The sequence below is a fragment of the Anomaloglossus baeobatrachus genome, chromosome 3 (genome assembly GCF_048569485.1).
Source record: "Anomaloglossus baeobatrachus isolate aAnoBae1 chromosome 3, aAnoBae1.hap1, whole genome shotgun sequence".
Classification (NCBI taxonomy): domain Eukaryota; kingdom Metazoa; phylum Chordata; class Amphibia; order Anura; family Aromobatidae; genus Anomaloglossus; species Anomaloglossus baeobatrachus.
The window spans coordinates 296,679,772-296,698,444 of record NC_134355.1 but is presented as its reverse complement, the minus strand read 5'-3'; the positions used below and the strand labels follow the sequence as shown (position 1 = coordinate 296,698,444).

Genomic DNA, 18,673 nt, shown 5'->3' with positions numbered 1-18,673 from the left:
ATATCGTTAGCGATGTCGCAGCGTGTAAAGCACCCTTTACATGCCTTGGGTGCTATCAGTGAGAACATTAATGTTAGTCTGAGAAATGTTCTGCCACGCTAAATGCACTTGGGCTATCAAATCATAAAGATAGACTGCTGTCAGCTCCCGTTGATGTTGTCAAACAATGATGTCCCGCATGTGAGACGATGCAGGCCTCAGTAGTATGTTTAGGCCACGGAGGCTCTTCACAGTCACACAAGCAACATGTGGCCTGGTATTGCTGTTTTGAAAAAAGAACACTTGGACACAAAAAGTTGCTTTCAATATGGCTTTTGTGCCTCTTCCACATGCCACCGTTTCGAGATAGGTGCTTGATTATTCTTTAATTTGCTGATTTTGTTGAAACCTGTTACTTCCTCAATTTACATAACCTAGTGGCTTGTTCTTCTCGATGTCAACATTTTAATGTTGAGGAGTGAGTGTGACATAACAGCCCAAAAGAACTAACTAGTATATAAACAGAATAACTGGATATATATAATGCTGTGATTTTTCTTATTATTATTGTTATAATTAGTAATATAATTCTTCTTTCTAGTAATTCTAAACCTCTCACGATTTAAACGTTGTAATGACTACTTGTGTTCTTCTTTCCTAGGTCAAAATAACAAAAACATTTACCTGAAGTGTTATGGAGCACCCCTAAATGTTGCTTCATGGAATCATTCTCTTGGATTGTAAAAAGAGGGCAGAAAGCATTTGTGTTTATGGTTCCTATTCCCCAGATGAGTTACCAAAATGAGCCTTGTTCTCTAAGTGCACAAGCGGATGGATTTCCACCGGCAGATACAGCAATCCCAAGACAGAACACTGTTTCACGGCTGGTGCTTGGGAGCCCTCTACTGGAACTCTCTAAGCTTTTCCTTCTTTTTGCACTGTTAGTTGTAGCTAAGCCTCTTTTGAGTTACAATATGATATTTGCACAGGCAGTTACTTGGTGAGGGAGGGAGGCCAAGGTTTTGTGATCAAGGACTGTGATCAAAATTAAAAGTGCCATAAACCCCCTGATTTCAGGCAGTGGGACACATTAGGTTGCTTGCAGGCGGACAAAAGGGAACAATATGTGCCTGTACTTTGCCTTAACCCAGCCAAAATGTGATTGTTGGAGAAGAACACATCATGCAAGATGCCACCCATCAGGGCTTGATGACTTCCACCTTTTTCCTTCTCTGTTTTGGGCATCTGACCATCTGAATGAACATCTCACTTACTCTCCACACTGACCACAACTCTTCGATAGCCCAGGAAACAAATGTGAAGAGTTGCCTTTGAGGTTATTTCATTAAAACGTTCCCATAGATCAGAACATTTCTGTGACGAGATTTGCACAGGTGCTTTGTCACTATAGTAATTTATGAAGTGGGTATAAAGTGCAATGGTATCTATATATAAATATATGGCAATATAAATCCCAGGCACCACATTTGCATTCCGCAATATGGACATTCATAACAAGCTTCATAATACAAAGGATAATGAACGCTATAAAGCCATCAGTCCTGTGATTTTGGAGCATTGTGAATCCCCTAAATGCATGAAAGCCTAGCTCCTATAGTCATGTTTCATGGCCAACGAGAAAAATTCAAGCATTGCTGTGCAATGCATCCCCATAGCCTCTCTCACCAAAAGGATTCCAACTTATGGGTTTTTACTAATATTCCATATGAGTAGAAAGCATCAGAAAAAAGCTGCTCTTTCGTCATTGTTTTTATCTTTTGCCACTGTTGGTGTTTTCTATGTGACTCGTCTTTTACAAAATAAACATCTACAGATTTCTATAGAGGAAGACCAATTCAACATTTAGAATGAATATTTTATACCTAAGTTTGATGTAAAATATGGTGTATGTGAGTGCTTTTCCATGAGAACGCTTTCTTTTGTGAAAATTTGGAACTTTTTGTGACGTCTGGGGAATTTGTTAGTGTATTAGAAAACATATTTTAACCTCTTGTAACTGTATAACTATAAAAAAAAATATCTTTGAGGAAAAATTATTCCATTGTAAAATACCGATAACAGATTTTTTTGGTCATTTGTTTTGATATAGTGCACCTGTAAGTTATTGAACACAGTATATCTCCAGGAAAGCAACACTTTGCCATGAATGGAGTTGTTTCACAATTGTTAAAGTATTTATTACTTAAATCCTAACACATAGGCAATAAATGAACAATATAGTCCCAGAGATGCTACTAAAGTCTTTACTAAATTGGGAATCTTAAGTCACCTGGTCCTTTTCACTTACACAACCATCAGAATGAGGAGTTTCAATGGAGATTCGGTGTCATCAGTAGAGATGAGCGGTTCCGTGGAGGTTTGGTTTGCGGGCAGCTAATGAGCCGAGCCTCCACTGGTTCGAGCATGACCCAAACAACGGAGCAAGTAACTGATTGGCAGTTTGAGTCTCTGCCCACATTCAGCCAGCCATAAACAGGTCACTTTTGGGGGAGGGTGGAAAGGCTTTTTCAAAAAAAAATTTGGGACCGTGTGAGCCGTTCAAACACTGCAAGCGGCTCACATAGGGCTGAGCACAAAGCGTAACTGAGCACACCGTTGCTCACATGAGTGAAGTTCGCATGTAAAGCATCTGAACTCAGAACCTGAACCTGGATTTTATAAGTTGGTGTTCGGCATCAGTCCCAAATATCACTTCACGGGTTGCACTCTACTGGATTAATAGCAAATTAGTGTTGAATGATCTGGCACAAGGGTTAAAAACCATGTTATGAAACATTGTGAAGATCACTACTTTGCCAACTAACGCATTTCAGACAATGAAATCCATCACCAGTGTAGTATGCTGCACACCTACTGTATTTATTGTATAAGGAAATAAAAGCTTGGGAGTTTTAATCCTTGCCCTGGATTATCCTTGACTGTGGTATGGCACATGATTGACAGCTGCTCTATTCAGACTTCTCCTGGCTGTGGTTGTGCGGGTGAGAGGGATAAATTTACTCAAGATGATCTAATGATCGAAACGGTCCTAATGTTAATTCATATATCAACTGGCCTGCACATAGGCTATGTGTAATTGGTCAAAAAAAAACATTTTAAAGGGAAACCTGCCAAAGCATGGGCAGCATGATTCCAGTCAAATATGTTTTTTTTCTGTAAAGCATTTGAGAGAAAACAGTTTCAAAAGCCAGCCAGGTACTATAGGAAGATAACTAGTCCCGCATCAGTCTAGATCATAGACAGGTCTCTTCCATGTGTGTACATAGAGAGACACCTGTCAATCAACTAGAGTGGGTGGGGTGGAACCAACCAGGAAGATGCTGGACTAGTCACCTCTATTCCTATGCTCCTCAACTGCATCTTCAAACTACATTTTCTTTTCATTTCAGACAAAAACATAACTGGCTGTGATAGTGCATCTGGGCTCTGATTCATGCTGCCTGTGGGTTGGGTACTATTGATCAAGTTACAGTTTCCTTTAACATTATTTCAAACATTGTATATTTGCTGCATATTTCCTTGCAGAAAGTTCTGCAACTGTCCCAAACATTTTAAACAACTCCTTTCAGATAAATAGAAACGATTTTCAGTTGCAGATATTTCTGGACCAAAACCTGCCACATGAGAATTTAACTTTTCTGCCTAAAACCAAACTATCACCAGTAACTAAAAGGGTTGTCCCGTAACACCATATCTATACGATAGACCATCAATATGAGATCATTGGGGGTCAATACATGGCACTGTTCTGGATTTGTCCCCTAGCTAAACAGCTAATCTGTCTGGACATTAAACAGTACTGAAACAAATTGTTTATTATTGGGTAAGTAGGCACATTTGCAGCACTGGGGAACATGGAGGAAAACTCCAATGGGTATTGAATTAGGGATAATATCAATAAGCGATGTGTGCTGCCCCAGGAACGAGGAACAACATTGTAACATCGGTCCTTCCGAAATTATGGAAATGACCGATGCTACACCGATCATACGATTTCGACACTTTTGTGGTCGTTAATCGTAGTAAAAACGATTCACATATTCCGATGTCGACAGCGACGCCGGATGTGCGTCACTTTCGATTTGACCCCACCGACATCGCACCTGCGATGTCGTACTGTGCAAAGTACCCCTTGTCAATAGGTCCCACTCTCCTGTGGCGTATAGGACAGAGGTGATTTTTTTTATTATTATTATTATTATGATTATTATTTTTAAGATCTATTCTTTGTTTTCTTTGTGCTAATTTTTTTTAAATAAAAATCGCTTTTATATTTTTTCACTTCAGGGTGCTGAATTTTACTTTTTTTCTTGCATAACTGTTTTGGTGCTAAGGCAATATTGTCATACTATACCAATCTCAAGGGCCACACATTTGTTTTTGACGGATACTTAAATTAACACATCATGAGAACCAACGTTAATACATGACTACATCACAAGAACCGAGTTTTGAGAAATACTGAGATGATGGAGAGTTTCTGTTCAGTTTCTGATCCAAAAGCTCATTGTAACATTCACCACGTTTTGTAGCAGAAACTCACCAAATCCTCCTCATAATCTCAAAACTCTTAAGTTCTGAGTTTTAACATAGCCATGAACCACATCCTATGACACGTTATGGATTGCTATATGTATAAGATGAAATCCACTATCAGTACATAAATGCACAACCACAATTAATAGATTAATACATCACCAGAATCAGGTGGTTCTGGTGATATAGCCATGCATTGATGATGGTTCCAGTGCTGTATTCTTGTACTGATTGTGATTCTGGGCTTAGACTGGACTCGGATCGGAACCTCGAACCGTGCGTATCTGGATTTTTCAGATCCAGGTCCGCTCAACACTATTGACCATTCATTCACTTATATTTACTGGTGATAATTTGCTTTAAGGTGGAAATATATGGGATTATGTCCTAAACTGATTAGAAACATGCCTCTGTCCAATTGGTCTTTTTAAAAAAACAGAAGTTTTTCAGAGTATCCATGATGTTATTTAATTCTGCCTTATTCATATGAAAAAACGTATTGGAGTTACAGGGGATTTACTGGAGTATGTGCTCATAAATCCTATTATACCTTATTGAATGTGTTTCCCATCACTTGTGTAATGTAATTTGCTAAACTACCATCTAATGAAATGTTCTAATATATCAGTCTTAGACAATTTATGGGCAGAAGAGGCTATGCTTTTAACAACAAGCAATGACATACTATTTTTGTGAGCATATCTCTACCAATGATAGATATTTATAGCATATCCATATGATGGTATATTTGATAGGTGGGCATCCACTGAAGGCATTTTTAACCAATTGTGACATATCTTGTGTTATCTGTTTGTGCTTCACAGAACTGAAATGTAAAAGGATAAGGCAAAGTTCCCACAATAAGTAATCAGTGCTTTTTTTTGAAACTGCGAATATTTTCTCCACAAAAAAACACGGTGTCCTGGACCATGTGCACATGATGAGTATTTAGTGAGTTTTTTACCTCAGTATTTGTAAGCCAAACCCAGGAGTGGGTAAAAAAAAAATACAGAAGTGGTGCTCATGTTTCTATTATACTTGTTCCACTCCTGATTTTGGCTACAAATACTGAGGTAAAAACTCCCCAAATAGTCAACGTGTGCACGTGACCTTACATATACTGTGGTAAAAAACTGACCAAATGCTCAACATGTGTACGTGACCTTACAAATACTGAGGTAAAAACCTCACCAGATACTCAAGTGTACATGAAGTCTTATTTGTCCAGGAAAGTGAATAGTATTTATACAGATCTTATTCTTACTCTGCTTATTTTTATACAGCATAAGCTTCGGCAACTTCAGCATATAAATTTCTTTATCCATAATTATGCGTCATATTTGCGGGTTTCCACCATAGACATTAATGAGATGGGGAAAATCACACTAAAAAGCCTATAATTCACAAATGACTATCAATAAAATGTTATCAAAGCTAAGTAACCCCCAAAAAATAACCATAAATAACAGTCAGGATCCAAAACAAGGCAGTGTTAAGGCCGTTTTATACGCTGCGATATCGCTAGTGATCGCACGCGCCCCCGTCGTTTGTGCGTCATGGGCAAATCGCTGCCCATGGTGAACAATATCGCTAGTACACACGCACGTGCACGTCACACGCACATACCTTCCTAATGACGTCGCTGTGGGCGGCGAACAACCTCTTTTTTAAGGGGCCGGTTCGTGCGGCGTCACAGCGACGTCAATCAGCGGGCCACCAATAGAAGCGGAGGGGCGCAGAGCAGCCGCATTAACGTCACTCCCACCTCGTTGTTGGAGGACGCAGGAACGCTGTTGTTCGTCATTCCTAGGGTGTCACACATAGCGATGTGTGCTGCCTCAGGAACAACGAACAACCTGCGTCCAAAATGAGCAACGATATTTGGGAAAGGAATGACATGTCAACAATCATTGATTTTTGCTGTTTTTTGGATCATTAGCGGTCGCTTTTAGGTGTCACATGCAACGACGTCATTAACGACGCCTGATGTGCGTCACGAATTCGGTGACCCCAACGATATCTCGTTAGCGATGTCGTTGCGTGTAAAGTGGCCTTTAATTCAAACTTTCAATCAAAATTGGAAGATCTGGTTTCACAAACGTGCAAGTATCTTTATTTATAGATATGTGACATAGCCAAGATTAAAAATGTCATGATACAAACATAATTAAAATATTCACACTTATTCTATGAATAAGAGTGTCATCCACCCAAAACACTTAGCGGTTTTAATTACATTTGTATCATGATATTTTTAATCTTGGCTATGTCACATATCCATAAATAAAGATACTTGCACATTCGTGAACCGGATCTTCCGTTTTTTAAACTAGCTTACCGCGCCAGAGACATTTCAGTGCTCCGATCAGCTAAGTTAATACATACTGTACGCAGATGAGCTGGACTTTTTCCATATGCTTTATTTAAAAGATGACATGCCAAAAAGAGACAAAAAAACAGCATAAAAAACATGATAAAAACACATTAAAAATGCTATGAAAAAAATGCAACTAATCTAATTTACCTAATAGGTGCAAAACAACTGCAGAAAATCTGCAACATCAAAAGCTTATCAAATACGTATTGTGGGATCTTAGCCTAAAGCATCAAAGGAGACTTTTACTCTGTGTGGCATTAATCATTACAGTCTATGGGACATTACAAGGCTGGATAGCAGTTTATATAAATCATCATACATGTAGCGAATGGCTCATTCCGTTTCTCTTGTTTCTTTATCCTTTTGTGGGTAGGTTCTAAGGAACAATATAGTTAAATAAGTAGAAATTCTTGTAGTTTAAAGGGAACCTGTCACCAGGATTTTCCCTTATGAGCTGTGGCCACCAGCAGGGAATGCTGTATATAAGAGCCCAGGCCACTGTGTAGAACATAAAAATGACTTTATATACTCACCTAGAGGTCGGTCCGGTCCGATGGGTGTTGCTGCTCTCGGTCCGGTGCCTCCTCCATTTTGTGCGATCGCTGTCCTCCTGCCAAGTCCCATGTGAATGAAGCTCTCTGCGTCATTCATACAGAGGCCTCCATTGCGCTCCTGCACATGTGCACTTTGATCTATCTGGCTGAAGGAAAAGCAAAGTCCTATAAAGCACAGGCGCGAGGAGAGGTCAAAGATCACCCGCGCATGCGCACTGTGATCTGTCCGGCTGAAGGCAGATCAAGTACTGTAATGCACATGCATGGTGGTCTTTGACCTCTCTTCGTGCCTGCATATTACAGGACTTTGCTTTGCCCTCAGCCGGGTAGATCAAGGCGCACATGTGCAGGAGCGCAATGATGGCCTCTGTATGAATAATAGAGTGCTTCATTCACATAGGGCTCGGCAGGAGGACAGAAATCCCACAAGATGGAGGAGGCGCCAGACCGAGAGCAGCAACACCCATCGGACTGGACCGCCCCCTAGGTGAGTATTATAAAAGTGTTTTTTATGTATTACAGTGTGGAATAGGTTCTAATATACAGCATTCTGGAAAGCTGTATATAAGAGCCTACTGCTGGTGGCCGCAGCTCATAAGGGAAAAACCTAGTGACAGGTTCACTTTAAGCCTTAACTTTCAGGTATACCTATATAAAAAAAAATCAGCTCCATATAGTTCTGACAGTACAGGTTTTGCGTATTTTTTTTTAGGGCTAAGCCTGGAGAGGATCCGAAAATTAGACAGAACATAAAGTGCAGATATATACCAATACTCTCGTTGGGTTCCACCCCCTTTTTATTACCTTTAGGTATAAGCAAATAGAACATTTTGTAAATGTATGATATATCAGCATTATGGTTTTTGCGGTATTCACTAATTTTCTCAGTAGGAAATCATCAACAGACTGCTCTACTATTTATATAGTTGCTCAAGCATTAAATGGAGCTTGTTAGCTCCGAAATCCATGTAAAGGTAAACACAGGTCTTTGCAGAGTAACTTGTACCCCGAAGAACCATACCTTTCATTTAAAAATCTGGTTGATCGCTTTGGAGAAACCCTCAGAACACCATGGATGGGTTCTCACGGTCTAAGCACTCTTGAAGAAAGGGTGATCCAGAATGCCCTTACATTCATGGTGTTCTGAGGATAAAGAAGGATTTCTTCAAAAACATCCTACAGATTTTTAAACAAAATGTGCTGGAGCTTCATTTTCATATTCTTTTCTTCAATGTATTTTGATACCTATTATTTTTCTTTATTTCACAAGTTATGTAAAATATGTAATTTTTTGAGTGCAACAATTATTTATTTAATGTCATTGGCCATTGGAAAAATGATTATGGATTACATACTTTTATCATGGCATACTGATACTTCTCCTGTAGTCTATCTGCTACTGCCCAAACTCTGTCTAATAAGTCTGATGTTGTGAATTGATGAATTTGACCCTTATGTTTGAAGTCTCCTTACATCTACATATCCTATGTTCGCCACAATGATATGTCCTGCTCCAAAAATATCAAGCAGTATCATTGAGATCGCCCATCAAGTGTTCATGGTGCTTCGTAGGATACACAGAATACAGTGTATATTCATTTATTTTATAATATTACAATGCTAATCATTTGCATTCCTTCCATAATAAAATTTTGTTATTGTTTCTTTTCTAATTCTTTTCGAGACCAATATTTTATTATGATTATCTATTATAGTCCCTTAAAGAAGTTGTTTGAATTTTTCTGATTGATGAATAAAACGGTGGGGCTCACTGCCAAATATTTTTCTATTACAAAGGCAGATTGCTAGCAGGTTTCATAGGGAAGTATTGAAGTTCTATTTAAGTCCTTGATTGGTGGGAGTCCCACTTTTTGGAAGATAACGGATCTCTTCACAACAAAACTGCCTGGTGGGATGTCTACCAAAAACCACATCTAGACAGGAAAAAGCTATGGATATAAGGAGTACAATAGGGTCTTACTGGTGTAAAATATGGTGACTTTTTAATAGGAAAACCGCTCACCTGGAAAGGTTGTGAGACTCAACCAGTATAGAGACATATAACAGCTGCAGCCAATCCCACGTCCCAAAGGCAGAAGCAAAACAAAAACCAGGATAATTGTGGTATACTCCGCGCTGCTGTACAAAGAATCACTCCAAATAATAAAAGCAATGGTGATAGTTTATTCTTCGCGTTTCGAAGAGATATCCCCTCTTCTTCCTAAAGAAAAACCACATCTAGGTGGAAATCAAATGGAGAGATAACTGGACATATCTGCTGATCATTCAGTTCCAGTCCATAAGAACTATGCATGCAATCAAGCAGCAACAAGGGAACAGCGATGATGTGACTATACCAATAGTTTTATAGACCAGTCTGGGGTATTCAGGCAGCTCCTGCAGACAACACAAAGAGGCACATACAGGCAAGCAATTTGTGATCATGATTGGTCTGATTTTAACAATAGCCCTGTGAACTTGGGCATTAACAGTACAGGCTTCTGTTCTGTCTACCCCATGCAGCTAAAAGTGGTATTCTCATATCCAAGATCTTATCCCAAAATGTAGTAGAAATAATAATAATAATAATAATAATAATAATAATAATATTAGAAAATACCTCCACATAGATATGTAGAATAGTTCTCCTGATATAGCCATGTCTCTTACCTCATGTGCAGGACATTGCACACGAGGTGTCATGATTACGACAACACATATAGAGACATTTAGTTGTTAGTTGCTCTTGGTTGTAACCATGGATACCAAAGTTACTGTAATGTCCTGCACATGAGGTAAGCAAGAGTCAGGAGAATTTGACTACATTTCTAATTGGGGGTATGTGGTATTATTATTATTACACCTACAACATATTTGGCTGGGTTTACCCTTTAAGTCAATAAATTCAGAGCAGTTAGGGGTACTTTGCACGTTGCAACATTGCTAGCATCGGCTAGTGATGCCGAGCGCGATAGTACCCGCCCCGTCGCACATGCGATATCTTGTGATAGCTGCCGAAGTGAACATTATTGCTATGGCAGCTTCACAAGCACTTACCTGCCCTGCGACGTCGCTCTGGCCGGCGACCCGCCTCCTTCCTAAGGGGGCGGGTCGTGTGGCGTCACAGCTACGTCACACGGCAGGCGACCAATAGAAGCGAAGGGGCAGAGATGAGCGGGACGTAAACATCCCGCCCACCTCCTTCCTTCCGCATAGCCAGTGGAGGCAGGTATGGAGATGTTCCTCGCTCCTGCAGCTTCACACACAGCGATGTGTGCTGCCGCAGGAACGAGGAACAACATCGTATCTCCTATTGGTGTGACATTATGAAAATGACCGACGCTACACAGATCACGATTTTCTACGCTTTTGTGATCGCTTATCGGCGTATCTAGGCTTTACACGTTGCGCCGTCGTTACCGGCGCCGGATGTGCGTCACTTTCAATTTGACCCCGACGATATCACAGTAGCGATGTCGCAGCGTGCAAAGTACCCCTTAGTGATGTTAAAAGAAAGTCATGATTTTGGTAACTACTCCTACAGCCATTATTCATTCCTTAAAGCGCATCAATCACCAGGATTTTCCTATATAAACTAAAGCCAGTGCTATACTGACACTATCATGCTAATTCTATACATACCTTTAATTGTCAGAATAGATTTATAGTTTTTGGCGTACAGGCATGTAAAGTTACAGAAATTACAGATTTTTGTTTGGCAGCTGCATGGGGTCCTTCTGATTTTGATACACAGCCAAGATAAGGCTGAAGCCCTTAGCCCTATGCTTTATCTATCTGTGCTTTGTATCATAATATGGGGAACCCTATGACAATGTTGTTATGTATTTATTTTTACACCAATATAGACACGCACGCAGTGTCTGTGATTGCAAGCAGTCAGACGGGCTGTCACACTTGGTGGGGGTGTAGTCTGACTGCAACTAATCACAGACGCCGGGACTGCCGGTGAGTGGGAGAAGCAGTGCATATGCATGCGGTTAATGAGTGGACCCAGTAGTAGTGTTTCAGCCATGCAGAAAACTGGTAAGTAGAATGCACCTGCTTTATTTCTATTTTCTTTCTTTTTTCTTTATTTTATTTTAATTACCCACATGGCTGGATACAGATAATTACCCGTAGTTACCTGAGAACTCTGGGCCCGGGATCGGGGCATGGGTACTTGGTAACCCACGTGGATCCGGACTTTTACAGTCCGGGTCTGCCAACACTACTTGTTATGCAAAAAAAACATGTTCTCATACAGCTCTACAAATAAAAAAGAAAAAAGTTATTACTCTGATAAGGTAAAATATATACAGTGGGGGAAATAAGAATTTGATACACTGCCAATTTTGCACGTTTTCCCACCTATAAAGAATTGAGAGGTTTGTAATTTTTATCATAGGTACACTTCAAATGTAACACAATAAAAAAAAACAAGAAAATCATATTGTATGATTTTTAAATAATTAATTTGTATTTTATAGCATGAAATAAGTATTTGATCATCTACTAAGCAGTAAAAATTCTGGCTCTCACAGACCTGTTATTTTTTCTTTAAGAAGCCCTCCTACTCTGCACTCATTGCCTGTATTAATTGCACTTATTTGAACTTGTTGCCTGTATAAAAGTCACCTGTCCACACATTCAATCAATCACACTCCAACCTCTCCACCATGAACAAGACCAAAGAGAGGTCTCTGGATAACAGGACAATAGACAAGCAGCTTGGTGAGAAGGTAACAACTGTTGATGCAATTATTAGAAAATGAAAGAAACACAAGATGACTGTCAATCTTACTCATAAACCAACTCACAAAAAAGATCAGATGACAAAAGTTAGTACAAAAAATTCTTTATTTATCAATAAAATATACAGAAGAAAAAGAGGGGGTGCAGTAACAGGGAGGATACACAAGATGGCATACCAGAGCAGCCGGGAGCAGAGAAGTGTGCAAACGTTATGGAGAAGCCACAGAGCCACCTTATTAGGTAAGTAAAAAAGAAGTCAGCATGTATTGATAAATTATATTCAGGCCGAGTCTCAAGATAATATCATACAAAGGGCATCAGATAGTGGCAATCAAGTATTAGCGATAAGCACACATACTCACAGCTGGAGTGGCGCCAAGTCCCATCCGACGCGCGTTTCAGCGTCAGCCTTCGTCAGGGAGGGGGGCGTGGCGACATACCGGCAGGGTAGGAGTATTTATATGAGAATCTAGCCGAACAATATCAGGATTAATTAGGCGGCGCATGCGCTGTGAAGATCGGCACAGAGCCCAGGCAGAGAGGACGCGTCATCGTCACCCAGCAACCGGAGTCATCCCCCTATGAGTCACCGCTACACGTGACGAAAGAGTCACGTGACGCGATGACAACACAGGGGCGAGTACGGAGCTCAGACAATATAGATACGTCCACTGCGTGGGCGCTGTCCGGAGACCGCGCGTGCGCACTAAATCCGGATAAACCAGGACATGATATACATTATAATCCGGTGTTTTTTTACCCAGGGAATACATACATATATTAGACAGAGCAAACAGGGGATGCATGTACACATTAGTCAGAGCCAATAGAAAAAGAATAATAGATATAATTCATCGATTTAAGATAAATAGTTCCCATATATATTTAAGAAACATACATATATACAAATATGCATGTGTCCACATAAAAAACATATATGGTGTAGACATTAGACAATACATATACATACACATGCAACCCTGCAAGCCTATTAAAAATCTTTCATATATATAAAAAAGAAACATCATGGACGCAAAATAGGAAAAAGAGGAAGACAAGTGAAAAGATGTGAAAATGTGTGAAAAAACTGGCTCACTGGTTAAAGTATATAAAATGTATGAGGAAAGTTTTAACTTCAACCAGATATACCTGTATATAAAGATAAAAATAAAAATAAATATAAAAATATGGCTTTAATTGTTACAGTGTAGGGGTGAAAAAAGGAATATATTAAGAAAGTCAAAATGACCTAAAAAAATTTTTTTAAAAAACCGCCAAGTATAACTGTAAAAAAATGGTTTTTAATTGTTACGGTGTAAAAGTGAAGAAATGTGAGAATGTGTATAAAAGTGCTGGGATGAATATGTTGAAAAAGTCAAAGTGACCTAAGGAAAAAGCCAGTGACAAATAGGCGATGCACATACACATGTAAAAATGGTGTAATAAATGTGAATGTGAATGGTGAATATAATAAATCTACTAAAACATAATGCTTCTTGAAAAAATACATAAATGTGATCTAATTTGATACGAATTCCTAAATTTGTATAGTTTTCAAAGTATATTCTGGGTCCACCGATGATAAAATGAAGACGACTCCTGTCCTGGAAGTAATCATGGGCTAGATGAGAAATAAGCAGGAAACATCAAGATGTAGAAACTATAAAAAGAAAAAATATTACGTGAATCACTGAATAAAATATATTAAAACCTTAAAAGACAGAGAAAGAAAATCCCTGCCAAATATGTAATGATGATCAGGAGGATAAAAACAAGACAGAAAAGAGTATATATGTTGTAGTACACAAAGTGCACACATACATATATACACTTATATACACACATGAATGTACCCCCGTGTATACACATACATGAACACACATAGGCGCACAGGTTAGAGATGCAAAGACGAAAGTTGCATCAAAAAAATCAAAGGGGAGCTTTTTATAGGAATGATGTGAAACTAAGATTTTCATTTAACCCTTTTGGATGTATGGTATTCAAAGTCCAGATCCAGCGACTTTCACACTGGGCTAGTTTTTTGGCCACATTCCCTCCACGAATATTCATAGGAACATGATCAATGCCACGGACTTTCAATTGTGTTGAATCACACTGGTGGAATTTTCTGAAACGTCTCGGAATCGTCTTAAGTGACTCAATATCGTCCTCCTTTTCCGCCGCTATAATGTCACGGATATGTTCTCTTACACGTACTTTCAGGGCACGTGTAGTCAAACCCACATAAATTTTCCCAAAAGGGCAGGTGGCGTGGTAGATCACAGCTGTTGTAGTGCATGTAATATGATGTGTAATGGTATATGTCATCTGCCCATTCGAATTTGGGAAAGATGTGGCACGCTCAATGTTAGGGCAGGCCACGCATCTCCCACAGGGAAAACAGCCCCAATTAGGTCGTGTCTTGAGGTCAAAAATTGGCTTTTTTGTAGATTGATAGTGGCTAAAGACCAGCATATCCCTTAAATTCTTGCTCCTCCTAGCTGTGACACTAGGATTTGGTGAAAGATATTGGCTAAGGGATGAATCTGAACATAGGATTGGCCAGAATTTCTCTATACTTTTCCTCATCGCATTCCATTGTGAGTGGAACGTTGTAATGAACCTGACTTGCTCTTTTTTCTGTTTGTCCTGTTTGGTATACAGTAGGGTTTGTCTATTATTGTTGCCTGCTCTAATGCAGGCTGTGTTGATGTTCTTCCTACTGGAACCCCGTTCAAGAAATCTCTTCTTCATAAGATCCGCCTGTTTCCAATAATCTGAATCAGTGGAGCAAACTCTCCTTAGGCGTAAAAATTGTCCCACAGGAATCCCTCTGAACATCTGTGGAGGGTGTGAGGAAGTCGCGTGTAACAAAGAGTTCACCGCCATATCCTTCCTAAACATATCTGTTTGGATTTGGTTTTTCTGATCTCTCTTTATTACAACATCCAAAAAATCAATTTCCTTCATGTCGTATTTATATGTAAAACGGAGATTGTATCGGTTTACATTCAAAACGTCAAAAAAGGCCTTTAACTCCTCAACACTTCCCCTCCAGATGATGAAAATATCATCAATGTACCGGGCCCAAAATATGACCCGGTCCATTTATGAATCACCATCCGAGAGGAACAGCTCCCTCTCCCACAGCCCCAGGAAAAGATTTGCATACGATGGGGCACAGGCCGCCCCCATCGCTGTTCCCTGGAACTGTAGGTAGAAAGCGTTATTGAAGGTGAAAAAATTATGCGTTAAGGTGAAGTCCAACAATTCCAACAAAAAATCAGTAAAGCCAGTCTCCATGTTACTCATTTCTAAATAGAAAGAGGTGGCTCTGATGCCATCTTGGTGACGGATGGAGGTATAAAGTGCCTCTACATCGCAAGTCACCAAGAGCATGTCATCTTCAATATAAACCTGATCCAATTTTTTCAAAAGATCTGAAGTATCTTGAAGATATGATGGTAAACTCTCAACAGATTTTTTAAGATGATAATCGATGAACTGGCATGCATTTTCCAAAAGACCACCAACACCAGATACAATTGTCCTACCTGGAGGATTTTCTTGATTTTTGTGTATTTTTGGTAAAAAATACAAGGTAGGTACAGTTGGGTTGGAAACATTTAAGGCCTCTGATAATTTCTTGGTAATCTGTCCTGATGATATGCCCTTCTCCAAAATGTTTGTCAGAATACTCCTGTAGGAATTTAAAGGGTTAAAGGTCAATTTCTTATAGTATTGTCCATCTCTTAGTTGCCTATATGCTTCTGTCTCATACATTTTCTGTGGCCAAAGGACCACATTACCTCCTTTATCTGAAGGTTTAAATAGGACTCCCGGGATTTTTTTCAGGCGGTTCAGACTCCGCCTCTCTTCTTGGGATAAATTATCTCTGTAGATATTTCTAGAGATTTTACCAAGATCTTCCGAGACCAGTTTCACAAAGAGGTCTACTGCTGGACAAGAAGCCAATGGGGGAATTTTTTGAGACTTCTGTCTGATCGTTTCAAGTATCTTACCCTTGTCGCCCAGTGTATGCTCCAGTGCCAGTTCCTCAAGAATGCGAATGGATTCTTGTTCCTCATCTGAGGGAAAAAGGCTTCTTTCATCCTCATTATGAAACCATTTCTTAAAGATCAAATTCCGACCAAACAAATGCAGATCTTTTATGGCTGTAAAGATGTCAAAACGTGCAGATGGTGCAAATGTTAGTCCTTTCGAGAGGACTGAAATATCAATCGGTGTTAATTCAAAATCATACAAGTTTATTACCTTAACCCCTTAACGACCTTTGACGTACTGAGTACGTCATGGTGACATGGTGCTAAACGACCCATGACGTACTCAGTACGTCATGGCGAAATCACGGTCCCGGAGCCCCGGGGAGTGAAAGTTGTTTTATTTTATTAAACGGTAGATTCGGGAAGGAGGGGACCTCTGCCTGACCTCAGGAGGGGTGGTGCCTCCTCCCCGAACCTACAGAGGCAGTGATTGGCTGACGAACGCAACTCAGCCAATTACACCCACTGTAATGTTCCAGCCATTGAAAATGGCTGGAACATTGAAATCCAGCCCTGATCAGTGCTGCTGTAGCACTGGCCATTGGCTGGAGCTGGGTGATCGATGCTTCACCCGCCCCCAGCTCTGATTGGAGAGACCGGTCTTGTGACCGCTCTCTCCAATCAATGTGGATCTGCGGCCTGTGACCGTCCCTGGAAGCCGAGGAGAGCGGTAAGTTGCTGTCCCCGCCGCCCGCCCCTGTCCCCGATCGCCCCGCCGCTGCTCCCGATCCACCGCTGTCCCCGCCGCTGTTTTTTTCTAGTCCTGAGGCTGCAATTCACATGCTTGTAATGTTGCATGTTTATTGAACATTTGTCACAGCTCAGTTTTTTGGTGTTTTTTTGTCTGTTATCTTGCTTTAATGCAAGTTGGGGGTGCAGCCCTCCTGATACTGAGGCTGAACAATTACCAGCTTCTCACTTTTTGCTGTGTATTTAATCTGGGACCCAGCTAACCACTGTACCATCCATATTGAAGTTTTGACATGACACAAGTCAGGTACAGAATATGTTTTTAACTTTAGTAGGTTAGGGACTGTCTCAGATGGGTACACCGTGACGAGGTGAGACAGCTTCTTACCTTTTTGCAAAAATGTATATACTAAGTACCCTGTTTATTAAGCACTTGCAATTTATTTATTTATAGTCAGGGTATTTTTTCTACAATTTTCTCCTTGGTTTTTTTCTAGTCCTGAGGCTGCAATTCACATGCTTGTAATGTTGCATGTTTATTGAACATTTGTCACAGCTCAGTTTTTTGGTGTTTTTTTGTCTGTTATCTTGCTTTAATGCAAGTTGGGGGTGCAGCCCTCCTGATACTGAGGCTGAACAATTACCAGCTTCTCACTTTTTGCTGTGTATTTAATCTGGGACCCAGCTAACCACTTTACCATCCATATTGAAGTTTTGACATGACACAAGTCAGGTACAGAATATGTTTTTAACTTTAGTAGGTTAGGGACTGTCTCAGATGGGTACACCGTGACGAGGTGAGACAGCTTCTTACCTTTTTGCAAAAATGTATATACTAAGTACCCTGTTTATTAAGCACTTGCAATTTATTTATTTATAGTCAGGGTATTTTTTCTACAATTTTCTCCTTGTTTTTTTTCTAGTCCTGAGGCTGCAATTCACATGCTTGTAATGTTGCATGTTTATTGAACATTTGTCACAGCTCAGTTTTTTGGTGTTTTTTTGTCTGTTATCTTGCTTTAATGCAAGTTGGGGGTGCAGCCCTCCTGATACTGAGGCTGAACAATTACCAGCTTCTCACTTTTTGCTGTGTATTTAATCTGGGACCCAGCTAACCACTTTACCATCCATATTGAAGTTTTGACATGACACAAGTCAGGTACAGAATATGTTTTTAACTTTAGTAGGTTAGGGACTGTCTCAGATGGGTACACCGTGACGAGGTGAGACAGCTTCTTACCTTTTTGCAAAAATGTATATACTAAGTACCCTGTTTATTAAGCACTTGCAATTTATTTATTTATAGTCAGGGTATCTTTTCTACAATTTTCTCCTTGGTTTTTTTCTAGTCCTGAGGCTGCAATTCACATGCTTGTAATGTTGCATGTTTATTGAACATTTGTCACAGCTCAGTTTTTTGGTGTTTTTTTGTCCCCGCCGCTGTGTCCGATCGCCCCGCCGCTGCTCCCGCTCCACCGCTGTCCCTGGCGCCATGCTCCCGCTCCACCGCTGTCCCCGGCGCCATGCTCCCGCTCCACCGCTGTCCCCGGCGCCATGCTCCCGCTCCACCGCTGTCCTCGGCGCCATGCTCCCGCTCCACCGCTGTCCCCGCCGCTGCTCCCGATGCACCGCTGTCCCCGCCGCTGTCTCCGATCGCCCCGCCGCTGCACGCGCTCCACCGCTGTCCCCGCCGCTGCTCC

General features: G+C 40.4%; 1 protein-coding gene across 1 annotated transcript in view; it reads left to right on the top strand.

Moving 5' to 3' along the window:
• Nucleotides 1-7,531, top strand: part of NKAIN2 (sodium/potassium transporting ATPase interacting 2) — a 1,481,925-nt gene extending 1,474,394 nt beyond the window's left edge. Inside the window, exon 7 of the mRNA XM_075339944.1 lies at nucleotides 641-7,531. Coding sequence (XP_075196059.1) covers nucleotides 641-650 — 10 coding nt within the window. The 3' untranslated portion in view covers nucleotides 651-7,531. The remainder of the gene's footprint in view (nucleotides 1-640) is intronic.
• Nucleotides 7,532-18,673: the final 11,142 nt, after the last annotated feature.